Genomic DNA, 17,017 nt, shown 5'->3' with positions numbered 1-17,017 from the left:
TTTAGTTTGGCAGTAAGCAAAAACCTTTTTTGAGACGTAAGCAGGGTCCACGCCTTTTGGGTGAAACCAGTGATGCAATTCACATCACTGTGCTGCCCCATTCTACACCTGCCCATTGGTGTGCTGCTTGCAGAGATGAGGAAGTTGGCAATTATGCAACATGAAGATGCAAAAATATCAACAACCAAAATAAACATACTTTTTTTGAAAATACATTTCTATCTAAATTGAAAAACTGATGTATCTATTTTTTAATGAGACATTGCATATTTAAATATAGATAAAAGGTGAGGTAAGATAATGTAAAATAGGCCTGTTTCCCATTCTACTAATAGCCTCCCCAGTGATGCTTAGGCACAGCCCGACATTTCCCATACAGTACTACATTTTTGGGTACTGTCCCAGCAAAAATAGATCCTGGGGACCTGTCCATCATTTTGAAATCGTCTGGCATGTTTCAAAACAGAGGGCACTGGACAATAGGACCGCACAGATCCCTTTGTCGTGCTCCATGCATGGTCTGCCTTTGGGGGCATGCTATCAATTACCCTCTTTAGTGGTGGGCCTGCACCTTTGACACCCTCTTTGGTGTATAATTTTGCCCATAGAAAACTGAATCATTGCAGATTACTCCACAATGGGTTCTTTTATTTATTTATGTTTTATTTTTTTAAATGACTGATGATTCCTACTTGTTGATTTCGCTGTTACTTTCTTAATCTCCCAACCCCACATCAGTGTACAGTTTCCATTTTTATCTCCCTGTACCTTTTCACAGTTTGCTTGGAACGCTCAATATTATTTTTTTCTATGCTTGATATTAAGTTACGGTATCTGCTTTTTGTCCCCATTAGCTGTGCAGTAATCCCTGCTTTTTCTGTATGTTTATTTCCCCCCTGCATCTGCCTAGCATTTTCCATCAGCATCTTCCTTGCTTTCAGTCATGATCCTTGGAGAGCTCCTGATTTCACAGGTCCTATTCTTGTGTAACCTTATCGAGGAGTTATCTCTCTTACCTAAGGCAATTACACATTTAGTATTTATCCCCAAAATGTTTTTGTTTAATTTTAAATTTAAAACGAGCACTATTTCTGAGTATTGTTTTAACTAATTATATGTACTATACCAAGCAAAGTCACGATGATGTCATTTGTAGCATCATTTTCATTAAGTGCAAATGTATGAAGCATATGAATATACAATGAATTCATTAAAATCTGCATAAATAAAACCTTTGTAAAATGTGGACTATAGTTTTGCTGTGCAATCTTCTTGATGCACATCCTGCGAGTTATTCACTAAACACACCATTCTACTAAATTGAATATGAGAAGTAGGACTGAGTCCAGCTAGGTGGGTTGGATATTTTTTCCAAATCTCCTATTTTAACCTCTGTATTGCCATTCAGATTAAATTCCCCCAAATTCAGTGTGTAGTGAATAATGCTGCCTCTCTTCTAGAAAATTTGCATAAAAATAATACAAAAATATATATATACGTATATTACCATTGAATGGTGTATCATCTTGATAGAAGAGATGAACGTATTCCATACTCTGCACTGTATGAGAGTTGTTCTAGGCCACATGTAAAAGTATAACATACAAGTAGGAAGAAAGTCACTATTGCTGATAAAATCAACTCCCTGCAGTACACATTGCAGCTGCTGTGGTGTTACAGATGCAATAATATTCAAAATATTTTTGTGTCTTATTCCTATTAATGCTTTTATGCATGAATAAGTTCAATATATATTTGCATTTATTTTGTAATTAGATACCCATCGGCACATTACAACGGAACATCTTGGCTTGGCAAATACATACGTGTCACGTATAGCCATAAACAAGGTATTGAATGTTGTCCAATGTGCAGGTGTTCTTTGTGTTGACCTAACCTTGGCTTCTCTTATAAATTTTTTTTAGTGGCATCCAGTGATAGTGAAAGCGACTCTGAATTCAGCTCCTCTAGTTTGGATGAAAAAGCCTCAACTAAGGGATTAAATGTGGAGAAGCCCATAAAGCACAGAGTAGACTGTGGTAAGTTGCATGTGTTTGATGTGTAAGTATGGAACTGAACTAGTTGCTGTAGAAACAGGTTGCTTAGGCTGTGTAGGTGTGGCACTGGGATTGAAGGTCCATTGCTCTTAATGATTTTTAGAAGAAAACTGGCAAGAAGATCTGAAAATATGAATTTAATCTCCCTGAAACTTAAAGATATTTTTCCATGTACGGTACTTGTGTTCTGTGCTAGAAATGAAATCTGTTTATTAACCCCTTGTGTCGCGCAAACTGTTCAGTTGCAATGAAATATTTTTTGATCAGTGACCTTTCCTTCACTTGCAGACAAATCTGTCACAAACACTATTTCGCTTTACTCTTCAACATGATTAGCCTAGCTCGTTATAGGCAATTTTCTTTCTCCATGTAATTCACAGGAGTCCTTGGAGTGAAAAAAATATACACCCTTCATAATTTCAAGGCCCCCCTTTTTTATTTTCTGAATCCTTGTCCCCAAGCCACATTTTCCTATTACACATTAAAGCACATACACACTCCAGCCCTACATATCCATACAAACAGCACTGGGAATACTATGCCACTGTTCTTGGAGGAAAAAATAAATACCAATTGCATAATTAATTCTATATTTTTTTTATCACAGAATATATATATATATATATATATTTGTGTACGGGATTATGGAAGGGGCGCACATTAAACTGTGTGTGATTTTAATATATGAGAGTCGGTTGAGGTGTGCCGAAACCGACGTGAGGTTAGGCCTGCAAAAGAGGGCCCACCCAGGTATAATGATATATGAAGAGGGTGTGGTGGGAGGGAATTTCCGAAATCGTCGAAGACAGGTGAGTAAGGGGATTTGCTGGGTTTAAATAGGCATAAAATCCCTCCCACAACTTCAGGCATACGCCTTCTATTTGTGTACGGGATTATGGAAGGGGCGCACATTAAACTGTGTGTGATTTTAATATATGAGAGTCGGTTGAGGTGTGCCGAAACCAACGTGAGGTTAGGCCTGCAAAAGAGGGCCAAAAAGTGTGTGACATTTATTAAACATAACAAATCATTTAGACATATTATAGATATTATTTCTTTCTGGATTTGGAATGTACCGGTTGTATGCCGAGGACTTCCAGCGACCCATCTTCTCTACAAGATGAGTTGGAACTGGACGACTTGACGCTGCTGTGGCGGCCCTAACACGGAATGAATGTCCCGAGAAGGAATTCGGATTGAGGCCAAGACTAACAAACAAGGAGCGAATGCATGGCATGAATTGTTTGAGGGATGTGGCAAAAATAGTACGAGCAACCATTATAATCAGAACGCACTTATAATCTTGAACCACATACAATACTTACACATATCGTAAGCTTCGTAGAGTACGTTTGCTCAGCATTAGTAGACAAATCTTACCTGTGTAGACTCTAACTCCAAGCATGATCGACACCTTTTTTGACCTGCAGAGGAAATCCGGACTGCGTGTTCTTTTATGTCAACTGTAACGTTTAAGCAAGGACCGACTTCGGAAGTGGCTAGGGCGGAGGATACTGCAGGGGACTTGAGACTACAGGGTTAGCGTGTAACAAAGAGAGTACGTTACCTGGACCTAGTTCTTGTAGCATGCTGTGAGGAGGAAAGAAGCGTAATATGTTTAAATTATGCAAAACTCAGATGCCCATTGAAATTCTCGTGTAGTAGAGCTGCTTAGCGAATGGGTACGAATAGGCGAAGATAAGGACTATCCCGTAAGAGTTGAGGCCGTGCCGTAAGCCCTGTGTGTGAGAGAGCCCTACCCACGATTTGGGCCATGTGGACTTGAACTAACTACGCGCAGCAGGGTTTTAACCCCTTGTGAACAAGCGTTAACCTGACCGTACACGTGTGATTACCTGCATTACAACACAGCGAAAAAGGACTGTAACAGGCACCTGATGAAACCAACTGTGGAGATGGGAACCGAAGAATAGAATGCAAAGCCGTGACTCACCGTAGGGAAATGTTTGCACGAGAGAGGAACTTGAAGGGAAGCTTTGACTAAATTTGAAGGCGATATGCGTTTGTATAGCAAGTACCCTATAGCAGTCACTTGGCAGGCATGAGATCGTAAAGAATATACTATAGGATGCATAAGGTGTTACAACTTAAATCGAAACAACCAGCATGACCGAAAGTAACTCCTGATGGACTTCTTAAACTTACATGAAGTGAAACGTGAACAACGTCAAAATGCGTGACGAATGAATTGAATGCGCATGGAGGACCTTGTGAATGTCAAACGTGCAGACAAGTCCCAAATACAGTAGATGAAGGATTTCAAAGGCATTCGTTTGGCCGAAATGGAGGCAGAGTGATGCCTTTATGTTCGATATGAAAACAAGTAGGAGTTCCGTATACCCGGTCAAATCAGACTGCTAAGCTTAACCTGCATTGCTTGTATAAGTGACGCTGACGTGAAAATGAAGTGATAGTATGAGTCGATAAACGGTAATTTAGAACTCAATGTACGAAAAATGCCCCCAAAATGCTGTGAAGTAATAAATAGCATATCCGCAATACATGAGTCCGGAAGCAGTCACTGTATGTACGACAGTGTCTGGAGGACCTGACAAAGGTCAAATACAAGGCCTAACCTGAACAACGTGCAACGCGAAAGGCAACGTGAGACCCCACATACGTACTTAGCTGAATATATGTAAGAATCGCCTGAAACGATTGGAGGGACCGCCGGTCCTGGTTTCTACTAGCTTGGCCTGGGCCCGTAGTGTACGCGGCATGTGAGGAACACCAGCAAGTGACAGGTCGGGGTAATATACAAATTGGTATCCTTGAACTGTTATGTCTCAGTAACCAGCAAACCCGTAGCCCGGAAGAGATTACGTATTGAAAGCACGGGATTAGCCTAGTATGACAGTCCTGACATACTGTTCGCATTACCCTAAGAGTATGTAACTCACAACCAAACCAAAGCGGGAAATAAAGTGCCAGGAATACCCGCGTCGGTTATAGGATCCAAAACATAATGATTATGCGTGACGGGTCTGTAGTGTGCCGTCCCCCCAGCGTACTAGGGGTGCGAGCGTGAGTGGGAGTGAGTGCTGGCTGACTAGCTAGTGCCGCGATGCGGCGAAACGATTACTTTAGGTTGGTGACAGGTGAGGCCCTGCTATTTGCCAAGCGGCTTGAGAGGCTCTATCTATGCGTTGGCGCGAGGGGGCAGTGCGGCCACTGAACGGTGTGGCGGGGTGTCGGCCTCTCGGTGAAAGTTAAACATAAGATAGAATGGGAGTGACGGGTGAGGCCCTCTCTATGCCACAATGCGAGGCGACTAGCTATGATGTGGCCCGAGGGGCGTAGTACCTCCGAGTATGAGGATGGGTGTTGGCCTCGCGGGACCACTAACCTATGGCAAAGAAGCCAGGGGGAATAATAACTAGTGGACACCTAGGAACCTAACAGCCAGCAGTTGCTAACTAAGATGGATAGTTAGTTAGTGAGAGAGGACACACCAATGAACGAAACGTGGGTGGTAATGAGTTAGGATCGTACAGCTTGACCGAAACTGGAGTGCCCTGTGAGCATGTCGGGACGTAAAACTAGGATGCGTGTATGATTGAATGTATGGCCCTCGGGGCCCTCGGTGCCGTATCGTGGCCTTGACTTGTAACGAAATACGAGTTTATTTATATGTATATATATATATATTTTCCCTTTTTTTTTTTTTTTTATTATGCGGATCTCGTTCATGGCAGTGTTATAAAACGCATACTTGCCCTTGCCGAGGCTTGGACATCAGAACTGTAGTGTGAACTTAAATGCACTTGTCTAGCAACATATGTGCTTGTCTGCGCAGGTGTACAAGGCAAGGTAACCAGGCCATGATAGGACTGAATGCAACGCTGAATATGTTAGGATCTTCAAATAGGTATAGTGATGTAATGCACGGCTTAATTGTCAAGTATGCCTAGCTGTGTTTCCACAAGCGTGTGCTGATTGTAAGTTTTTTTTTTTGTTTTTTTTTTCAACTTTCATACTTACTCGATATTATTTCCAAACGTATTTGGACCTTGAGAGCATGGCCCTATCTAAAATGTATATATGCTGATGAAACAAACCAAAAGGACAAAACAATATAACCACAAATAAAACACATTTGTAAGAGCCTCTTGGAAGTAAGCGAACAGCTATTAACTCCGTAAATTAGAAGAGCGCTGTATAATTGCTTAAGTGAAATGTATGTATGAACTTTTTTTTTTTTTTTTTATTACTAATAGAAGCCAAACGTGGAGATGCTGTGTAAATCATGGTTCATTAGCCTGGGAATTAGGTTCCCTGAACATACAGTAAATTATTTTACGTTCTGATAAGTAAATATTGACAGCGGCACGGTCTTAAAATTGAAAGATCTTCCCCCATTTGGACAGAGTGTTATCCCTTGGCATTTGTAACGTAGCCTTGTACCTCTGGTGACCGCTATGAAATGATGCTTATAGCAATTCGAAGTAGCCAATATCAAATTGCCCAGTTAATGCCAAGATCTACAGGTGCACACATTAAAATACCAAATTGAAGCACAGAGAACAGAAACTCTGGCCTGCAGTACATTCACCTACAGCTTGACGTATTGAACAGTGAAAACAGTACAAATGTGCATTAGGGGATACTTATTTCCATGTAACAGTGCCCTGTCAAGCGTATGTGCAGTTACATACGTGAATAAGTGCCCCTTCAAATGCAAATGCCAGCAGAGATTATGAAACTGGTAAAATGCCTGAAATGTTGTGTTCGTGTGAACCATGTGTACGAAAAATTAGCCGAGTACGTCCGGGAGTTTACATAAACGAAAGCCAGTAATGTAACGAATGGAATTTCCGATTCAGCAAAACGAGCAGTGAAAGTAACGGTTAGTACGGAGCAGTCATTGTAAGCAATAGAACGCGTGAAACCATGCGAATGAAAAGTAAAGTATAGACCTGACCCGCGATGACGCCGTGGAACTGCGCCTGGCACGACGGGTAGGTCATGGCTTACGGTTTCGTGGGTATTTGGACTCTATCCTCGGCGATGACTGCTAGTAAGGACCCGTTTGAACGGAAAACCCCGTTGCTCGTACCAAGAACAGGTAGAGTAGGGGAAACCTCGTGGAGAACAGGTACTTCCTAAATAGCGATCCGTACCGACACAGTCATAACATAAAGTCCGCTCCTAGGGACGTGTCCCTATGCCCCTCATGCACTCGCTGACATAGGGAGTACACTCCCATTATCCCCTTACTCCACTGACCTGCCTCTCTTGAAGCAGCGCTAGAACTGAGCGATGCGAGTGACACCCTCTTGCCAAACTACCGACCCACACGTCTACTCTCATCATACCGTTGAATGACTTATGCGTGAAAAACGAATACTAATAACGAAGATCTTTTGAAAGGACTTACAGTTTGGACGAAACTGTCGGGAGGCTACCGTTCGAGTGAAAATACCCACGAAACCGGCGGGCTGTGTACAAGCGTCGCGGCAGACTGACGTCAGAGGTCTGCAAAGCGGAAATGAAGGCGGGAATTTCCGAAATCGTCGAAGACAGGTGAGTAAGGGGATTTGCTGAGTTTAAATAGGCATAAAATCCCTCCCACAACTTCAGGCATACGCCTTCTATATATATATATATATATATATATATATGTATGTATATATATACATATATATATATATATATATATATATATGTAATTGGCTAAAGAAATTCCCTAAATCGATTAAAAACTACTTAGAATTAGTTTTTACTGTATAAACGTATTATACAGCAGTTTAGGGAGATAGGACTGAGAAACCTTCCCTCCTGAGTATTCACTCACACTTGTGGTCCGTGCTTTTTGGAATTGAAGACCAAACATAGGAATTGAAATGGGAGGGGGGTAGCTGGAAGTGGAGTCGTAATGTATTACACATCAGTAGTAAGCGATGCAATGTGCCGCCAGGCTGTTCATGGTTTTTTACCATCCTACATCTGTCCTGGTCAGCAGGTGAATTAATTCATTAGCTGCATGGGGCCTTATGGGCCCGTAAAATGTTAGACAAACTGCACTCTGGTACTCCTGTTGTCTTTTTTTTTTCCACTTACAATGGTTGAACTTTCACCTCTCACCTCTTAAAGTACTTGGGGCACTTGCAACCTGCATCGATTCAATCAAACAAAAATGTTAAATGTGTGCTTACTACTCTCTGGCACCCCTGAGCGTCACGACACAGAACTGCAGGGGACTTAACGCCCCTGAAAAGAGGTCTCACCTCCTGAGAGCCCTCAAGAGGCAACACGTCTCCATCGCTCTCCTGCAGGAGACGCACCTGAAAGCGGAGGCGAATTCGTTACTCAAAAACCGTCACTACCCACTAAATTTCTACAGCAATCACCCAACACTGCGAAAAACGGGGACAGCCATTTTAATTGCGGCTAATCTCCAATTCGTGCCCACTGACCATATGGCGGATGTGGACGGCAGATACGTCTTCGTAAAGAGGATCCTGGCAGGGAGAACGTACACATTAGCAAACATATACACCCTGAACTCGGGACAAGCCAGCTTCATCCGCAGAACACTGAGAAAGCTATCTAATTTCACGGAAGGGGTGCTGATATTGGGTGGCGACCTAAATGTGCCACTGGACCCTCTAGTTGACACATCTATGGGACAGAGCAGCGTACCAGACTCGGCCCTGAAAAACATCCGAAAATCCCTCAGAACACTTCGCCTGATAGACACATGGAGGGCGCTTCATCCCACAGACCGAGACTACACCTATTACTCAACGCTCCACCGCAGATACTCCAGGATCGATTACATATGCATACAACAGGAAGGACTCTCCTACCTCCGAACGGCAAATATCCAATCCACCCCCTGGTCAGACCACAGTGAGATGAGGGTGGAGCTAGAGTCACCACTGTACCGCCCAGCCAGAACGACGTGGAGACTCAATGACGCTCTCCTCCTGGACATACCATCGAGGACGTTGATTGCGGACCACATCCGCCAATACTTTGAAGAGAACTCCACGGACGACGTGTCAGACATGACCATTTGGGAGGCACACAAGAGCGTTCTGAGGTGTCACCTCATCAGAATGGCTACACAAAAGAAGAAGGAGGCTGGTGAACAGATTAAGGACCTCACCAAACAGATAGCGGACCTGGAACAACTACATAAAAGAACCCAACAAGACCCAACATACCGTGAGCTGATCCTGAAAAGGAAACAACTCACGGACATCCTGGAACGAAACCACACGAGACAGGTGCAACGCTCCAAGGCTTTTTCTATACCCATGCCAACAAGGGAGGCAGGCTTCTCGCTCAAATGCTTAGCGGCCCACAGAAACAGGCGCAGGTCCACACCCTGCGCTCCGGACAGGCAAAACTGACCCAATTTCCGGGGGACATCGCAAACGAATTTAGGGCATACTACTCCAAACTATATAACATCCCTGAAGTAGATGAGGGTACCGCTGCCGCACAGAAGAGAACTGAAACCACCAGGTACCTACAAGGCTTCAATCCGGATGCCCTCACCCGGAAGAAGCGGAAGCGCTAGATGCACCTGTTACCGAAGGAGAACTCAAGCTAGCCTTAAAATCTGCGAAAAATGGCAAGACGCCGGGCCCAGATGGCTTCCCGGTGGAATATTACAAGAAATTCAGCGAAGACCTAGTACCAAGACTAGTGAAGGCACTTAACAACCTCCAAGACGGCGCTTCCTTCCATGGGGAATCCTTGGCGGCGACGATCACGGTGATACCTAAACCGGGCAAAAACACCGAACAGGTGGGTAACTACCGCCCAATCTCCCTCATCAATACAGACATAAAACTCTTCTCCAAGATACTCTCCTACCGTTTGCAGACCTACATGCCTAGGCTAGTTCACCCTGACCAGACGGGCTTCATCCCGGGCAGAGAGGCCAGGGACAGTACGCTCCGGCTCTTTGTGCTACAACACCTAGCAAAGCATCTGAAGAAAAAGCTACTTCTGCTATCCACGGATGCAGAAAAAGCATTCGACAGGGTGGACTGGCACTTTATGATGGAGACGCTGAGGAGAGTTGGAGTCGGAGAGGGGATGCTGACATGGATCCGGACATTGTACCATCAACCGAATGCCAGGGTCAGGGTGAACGGGGCTCTCACGGACAGCTTCACAATTCGGAATGGAACCAGGCAGGGCTGCCCACTCTCGCCGCTCTTATTCGCGCTCACCCTGGAGCCGTTCCTGGACAAAATCCGTAATAACCCCGGATATCAGGCCTCATATATAAAACACAAGAACACAAAGTAGCTGCCTACGCAGACGACATGCTATTCTTTTTAGCTGACCCCCTTGAGTCGCTCCCACAACTCATGAGAGAATTCCAGTCGTACGGAGCTCTATCGAGGCTTAAACTTAATCTGCCCAAGTGTGAGGTCCTGAACATGACGGTACCAGATGGGAAATGCGCTACCTTGCAACACCGGTTCCCATTCCATTGGTGTACGGAATACATGTCCTATCTCGGGCTCCGGATCACACCCGAGGCGAAGAACCTGTACGCACACAACTATACGCCGCTCCTGGCGGACATCCTCGACGACCTCAAGAGATGGAACTACAACCACATCTCCTGGCAGGGTCGCATAGCGGTCATTAAATTGAACGTCCTCCCGCGGATATTATACAAGTTCCACACCATACCCCGCATGATCCCACAAACATTCTTTAAAACCCTTCGAACGGCGTTCCTCAGATTTATATAGAAGGTAGACAGAGCCAGGATTAACCATGACACACTTTGCCTTCCCAAACCCTGGGGAGGTCTAGCCCTACCTAACCTCCACAAATACTACCAGGCTACGGTTCTACAGCGAATCAGGGAATTACACCTGGCAACCCCTCATAAACGGTGGATCTCTTTATGCAAGGAAATTACGGACAATCATCTCCACCTCTTCCTCTGGCACAAAGAAGCAGACGCCAAAAGGGACCTCAGGGAGGACTCACCCATCACCCAAACTCTTAAGACGTGGACCCGGTTGATGAAAACACCCTATATTTCGCCTACTCCAAGCCCCCTGACCCCCATCGCTCATAGCACGTACATAGGAGATGGAATACCACCGCTCGCATGGCCACTAACTAACCAGGACGGATATATACCGATACATGTTGCAATAACAGACGTGGGGATGAAGACGTTGCGAGATATGTCGGAGGTGGAGGTACCCACGATGATGCACCAGTTTCCTTATGCCCAACTCAAACACTTTTACCATAACCTGCCACGTAAGCATAGACTACACAGGGACCTATCGTGGTTTGAAAAGCTATGCTTCCAGACACCGGAGGCGGACGGCACAGTCTCCGTAATGTATCAACGGATGGCGACGGGGGAGAAGGAGAGAAAGGATACCTTCAAGAGGCGCTGGGAAGATGTAATGGACAAAGAGTACACGGAAAGCCAGTGGGAGCAAATATTATTGCTGCAACATAAGAGCTCCTGCAGTTCACAATACCAGGAGACAAATTACAAATTGCTGTCCCGCTGGTACCGCACCCCCTCACTGCTGCACCGAATCAACCCCGAAATACCAGCCACATGTTGGAGATGCGGGACTAGGACTATGCTCATGGCCTCACCTGCGATACCAACCCCGTTCTGCAAGATCCAAGCCTCATCTCGTGCCTAAGTTTATTTGGCCCCTGTTTTGGACGCAGTCGGATGGGTTGCTAAATTACTACCCATGGCCTGTACTGATCCACGCGACCCCTTATTTGGAGCCATGACAACCGCATTCACCTTCCTTACTTATTACTCCCTGCAAATTGCAACTGGTATTGGCAAACAACACATGGGGTGGGGGGGAAGGAAGGGGGTGGAGAGGGGTAGGAGTTTGAATATTGCCCACTAGAGAAGTGATATTTATGACGTACGGCGACCTGCGTGTCACCTTCTTCTACGTGATTGCATATCGATTCCGAATGATATTGTTAATGTTATAAAATGTCGGGACTTGCGTGTCCCACACGAAGTTTACTTATGGTTGAATACAAAATGAACAACAAAATATTTCAATAAACACATATTTACAAAAAAAAAAAATGTGTGCTTAAAATGCTTTCTGTCAGTGGTTTAAACTTCATTATTTTTCTTTTGGCATAGATACATGTTTTCTATGCACTGCCTTTTCCTCCAAAATGGTTTAAAAGCATGGAGGAAGATTTATCAAGGCAAAACCAGTTGCTATTCTAGCGCTAATTATATGTTGGAGTCCAGTCAATGTGCAGACCAATAGAATGCTTCTTAACATTTAGAACCTTGCACTCAAAAGAGCATCTGTTTTGCCTTGATATATTTTTATTTATTACCAGCATTTATAAAGCACCAACATATTCCGCAGCGCTGTACAATTAGGAAAGACAACATAATAGGAACAGACTGATACAACAGGTAGAGGGCCCTGCGCTTGAGCTTACAATCTAAGGGTTAAGCTGGGAAGATGAGACAAGAGGTAGCAGAGGGATTTGTATGTGATGGCAGAGAGAGTTAATAGTATAACTGTAGCAGTTGATAGCATGTGAAGGGAATGAGGAGGTGATCGGCTGCGGTTCCAAGCAACTGGAAGAGCATGCCATATATTTAGAAAGCATACATACATACAAAGTAGGCAGAGTATAGTTGGTTCTTGGGTAGATGGTACTAGATGATACAGAAATAGATAGCGGATACGGAAAAAACAAAGGGGATAACCAAATCCTAGTGCAATGTAATTGTAAAATACAGATATATGGGTAAAGAAACAATCTTTAGTCTTGTACTCACAAAGATAGAGCCAGTATCATTAGGCTCAATGTATAGGCTTGTGGGAATATTAGTGGGGATCCCACTCCCTTTCTGTAAACCTGCTGGTTGCTCGTCTTCTGGTCCACATTACAGATCCACTAGACGTTGATGGCGGTGTAAAAATCGCAATAAAAGGTTCACAGATGACAACACCAGAATCCAGCTGTTACCATAAACAGCTTTCACCAGGAGTTCATTAGGAAGGAATGAGCATACGACCTGAGCTGGCTGTTGGAGGGTGTGTTAACCAGCTGACTAGGGGAGGAAATAGTCCCCTCCTTTTATTTGACTTGCCCTGTTTGTGTGGGTAGAGAGGTTACCACACAGGTGTTTAGAGTGTGTTGGATAACTATTTGGGTACACACCAGGACTTTGCACTTATTTTTTGTTATATAGTTAGAGGGAACTAGTGGGAGAAAGGGAGGGTGGGTGGGTAGAGCCGAGTAAAATTACAATTCCTTGATGATTTGGGGCTAAGGAAGAGAGATTAAACAGTTACTTAAAATTATATCTCCCCCACTGTGTGCTATTTGGTGCCACACAATGCTGCCAGATGCTCAGCAAGCAATTCACTAACTTTTAAAAAATGGTTTACCTTTAATTAAATTATGCATATTTGCTTGTTTACTTAAATACTACATAATGTTTAAAAACAAAAAACTGTTGAGATAAGTTTTGGAATCCAAAAGTATTGTATTTCGTGCTTATTTAGCATAATGGGAATTTTGGTTTCACCACAACTGGCAAGCTACGTGTTAAAAGCCAGTGATCTATGCAATATTTTAAACTTATTCTGTTTATTCCACATTTTTAATTTTGATTATCTTCTTCTTCTAAATTGAATTACTGTTTATTTAAACAGATGAATAACTTTTGCAATATCATGTTTGGTTTTTAAGAAAGATATCTGTTACAACCATACTCTGCAACTTGATATATGCATACAACATATTTTATGAAATCCTAATACCATTTGTCTACTCCTAGTTTCAAGTACTGACCCATGTATGACTCCAACTGGTAGTCACAAGAAGATATTTGGTGCCTTTTCTAGTGCCTTGTCAGGTAGTCTGACCAGCCTTGGCAGTGAACAGGGTTCAGTAAGTGCCTCAGAGAGCTACCAGGGAGACACAACTGAAGACAATGATGGTGACAAAAGTAGGTATCCCCACGGTGAGCACTGACATAAAGCACATGGAAATTGAATTAGTAATTAATCCAATGCAATCCAATAATTAATCCAATGCATATTACTGCAAATAAGTATAATGTAAAATTATTTTGAATGTTATCATATGATGGCCTTGGGAAATCTATCTATATTATTGCTTTGCCCCAAAAACGTATAAACCTTTTGACTGAATTCTGTGAATTTAAGTAGTTCTTAACTCTGTAGAAATTATCCTGTTGGGTATGAGTCAATAATGTCTGGCTAACAGTTCAGTCTTAATTTGAGGAGGATGCTTAAAAAAGGAAGTAATGTTTTCATTTAGCACCTCAAGTATATCCAACATGACAATCAGGACCTGCGCGTCCCATCCTTTCATAACGTAACCTACTGTTTCTTGAAAATTGAAAATGAATAAATATTATGTTTACAAAAAAAAATCCATAATTGGGGGCAGGGACAATGCTCATGCAAGACGAACACACCTCTCCTGAACTCTGCAACATTTACTGCTTTCATTTGTGTTCTTGCAAGTCTCGCTTGCTCATTGATTTCATTCAGGGTCATTCACGATGGGCCGAAAATCAAAGAAACATCTAGTGGATAATGATTCCGGATCCTGTGATATCAAGGCTCTCCTGTGTCAATCTCTAAGGTTCGTGCCTGCCAATGAAGGCCTACTCCTCTTCTTCACTGGACGATGACAGCCTTACTACACTACATGCCTTTTCTCAAGTACTAAATGCCTTGCATGGTAACCAAGTGCTGTTGGATAATGCCCATCCACTAAAGCAGACATAAAGATCGTATTTCACGACATAGGAAGATATGTCAGTGGTCATATCTTCAAACTAGCCATATTGCAGCTAGGGAAGAAGATATTGGAAGCACAAGGATGACACATACTGCTGCAGATACCACTCTTAGATCGCTACAGACTTGACTACTAGAATGACTAATCTGGAGGATAGGGCCAAAGCCCAGAATATCCAGCACTCCAATACTGCTTGGGATGGCTTAATGAGAATATAATACTTCAGGATTTGGCTGCACAGAATTGGTGGAGCTCTCCTAGTGCAGACACATCACAAAGCCTGTTCTGTATATCATATTGATTATGCATTGTGTGCAACTGTAAATGAGTATTTGACTGTTGCAGGTATGTGTAATTCCACGTTGTGCCTCTTCCCAATCCTCATTTTTACAATGCTAGGGGTTGCCCTTCGTTACACCCCCCCTTTCCATGTGTGTTACTTCATCCCCTCCATGTCTCTGCAACTCCCCATGTATCTGCAATCCCCGATGTTCATAATGTGTCTCTACAACCCAACCTCTTGCCCGTCAGGTGTTTCTACAATCCCCTAATGTATCTCTGCAATCTCATCATGTCATTCAGAACGCCCAATCATGTATCTCTGCCACGCACATGTCCCTTATGTGTCTCTGGGAACTCTTCCATTTTCTTTGTGTTTTTACACTCCCCCTTTATGTCTCTGTCACGGTCCCCATGTCCCCTGTGTCTCTGCCATCCTTCCCATGTCCTCCATGTGTCTCTGCCAATGCCATCCTCTGTGTGTCCATCATATGTATCTTCGCAATCCTCGCTATGTCCTCCATATGTGTGTCTGCCATCCTTCCCATGTACCCCATGTGTCTCTGCCAATCATAACCGTGAACATGGGGTGTGCCGGGAGTGCCTGCACATCCTAATCAAGCCTCAAAATTGAGGCTCCTTGCTACACTTTAATGCCGGCGCAAAAATCCAAATCCCCTGCCTGTGGCTGGGGACTCGGATTTTTCACATTACCTGCTGTCTCCCTGCAGTCAGCCAGAACAGAGCAGCCAGGGAAGTCGGCCAGCCCCTCGTGATGATGTCAAGAGGAGGGGTGTGACTTCCACTGCTTTTCTCCCAGACTCCCGAGCAATCCGCAATTCACTGGGGAGTCTGGGAAAAGAGCAGTGGAAGTCACGCCCCTTCCTCCTGACATCATCAGGAGAGGCCGGCCGACTTCCCTGGCTGCGGGCTTCTGTTCCAGGCTCCTGTCCACCCCTCCCTGATTTTTTTTTTGTCAGCCCATGCCCACCACTTTTATAACCCTTGTCCCCATTTCTGTAGCCCCATGTGCCCCCTTTTACAGCCCCTGTCTGCTCCTTCTGTAGCCTCTGTGCCCCTTTTACAGCCCCTGCCTATCATCTCTATGGCTTATGTGCTGCCTTACAACAACAACTGGCAACTGCCTGTCTCCCCAAATCCTTTGTGTGTCTCTTATCCCCCTTCCCAACCCCTCTGTGTCTCTTCCCCCAGCCCCCTTGTGTATATATTTCTCCCACAGCCCCTTTGTGTATCTTACTCTCCCAGCCCCTTTTGTGTGTGTCTTCCTCGACCAGCTCCCTTCTGTCCCTTTCTCCCCCTAGCCTCTCTGTGTTTTTCTTTCTCCCCAACCCATTTATGTGTGTCTTTTATAGCCCTTGCCCACCCCTTCTGTTGCCCCTGCCCACCCCTTCTATTGCCTCTGCCTACCCCTTCAATAGCCCCAGTGCCCTATTCTACTGCCCTTGCTCCCACTCTACAGCACATACCCCCCTTTTACACCCTTTTACACCCCTACCCCCCTTCTATATCCCCTGTTCCCCTCTCTACAGCCCCTGTGCCTCCTCTCAGCCCCACCTACATTCCCTGTGTCTCCCCCACTACAGGACCTGTCCCTCCCCCCCACTACAGACCCTGTATCCCCCCCTCTACAGCCCCTGTGCCCCCCTCTACAGCCTGTGCCCTGCCCTACAGCCCCTGTGTGTGTGTCCCTATATAGCCTCCATGTGTGTCCCTCTCTACAGCTCCTGTGCCCCCCCCCTCCAAACCCCCTGCCCCCCAACAGATCTTGTCCCTCCCACAGCTCCTGAACTCCTTCTAGTGCCCCTGTGCCCCCTTTCCACCAGGAATAAGGTGGCCTCAACTCCTGTGTG

The 17,017-nt window shown here is 44.5% G+C and overlaps 1 protein-coding gene across 8 annotated transcripts in view; it reads left to right on the top strand.

Annotated features, from left to right (window-relative positions):
- Positions 1–17,017, top strand: part of RPH3AL (rabphilin 3A like (without C2 domains)) — a 320,103-nt gene that overhangs the window by 289,515 nt on the left and 13,571 nt on the right. For 5 of the 8 annotated variants that reach the window (XM_063457029.1, XM_063457012.1, XM_063457053.1 and 2 more), the window contains exons 7-8: positions 1,926–2,039; positions 13,873–14,058. In XM_063457029.1, coding sequence (XP_063313099.1) covers positions 1,926–2,039; positions 13,873–14,058 — 300 coding nt within the window. The remainder of the gene's footprint in view (positions 1–1,925; positions 2,040–13,872; positions 14,059–17,017) is intronic. The other 3 variants (XM_063457059.1, XM_063457045.1, XM_063457037.1) reach the window with 2 other exon arrangements.

This window comes from Pelobates fuscus, chromosome 1 (assembly GCF_036172605.1).
Source record: "Pelobates fuscus isolate aPelFus1 chromosome 1, aPelFus1.pri, whole genome shotgun sequence".
Classification (NCBI taxonomy): domain Eukaryota; kingdom Metazoa; phylum Chordata; class Amphibia; order Anura; family Pelobatidae; genus Pelobates; species Pelobates fuscus.
Note: the sequence above shows the minus strand (reverse complement) of the source record. Positions and strands in the feature narration are given on the sequence as shown.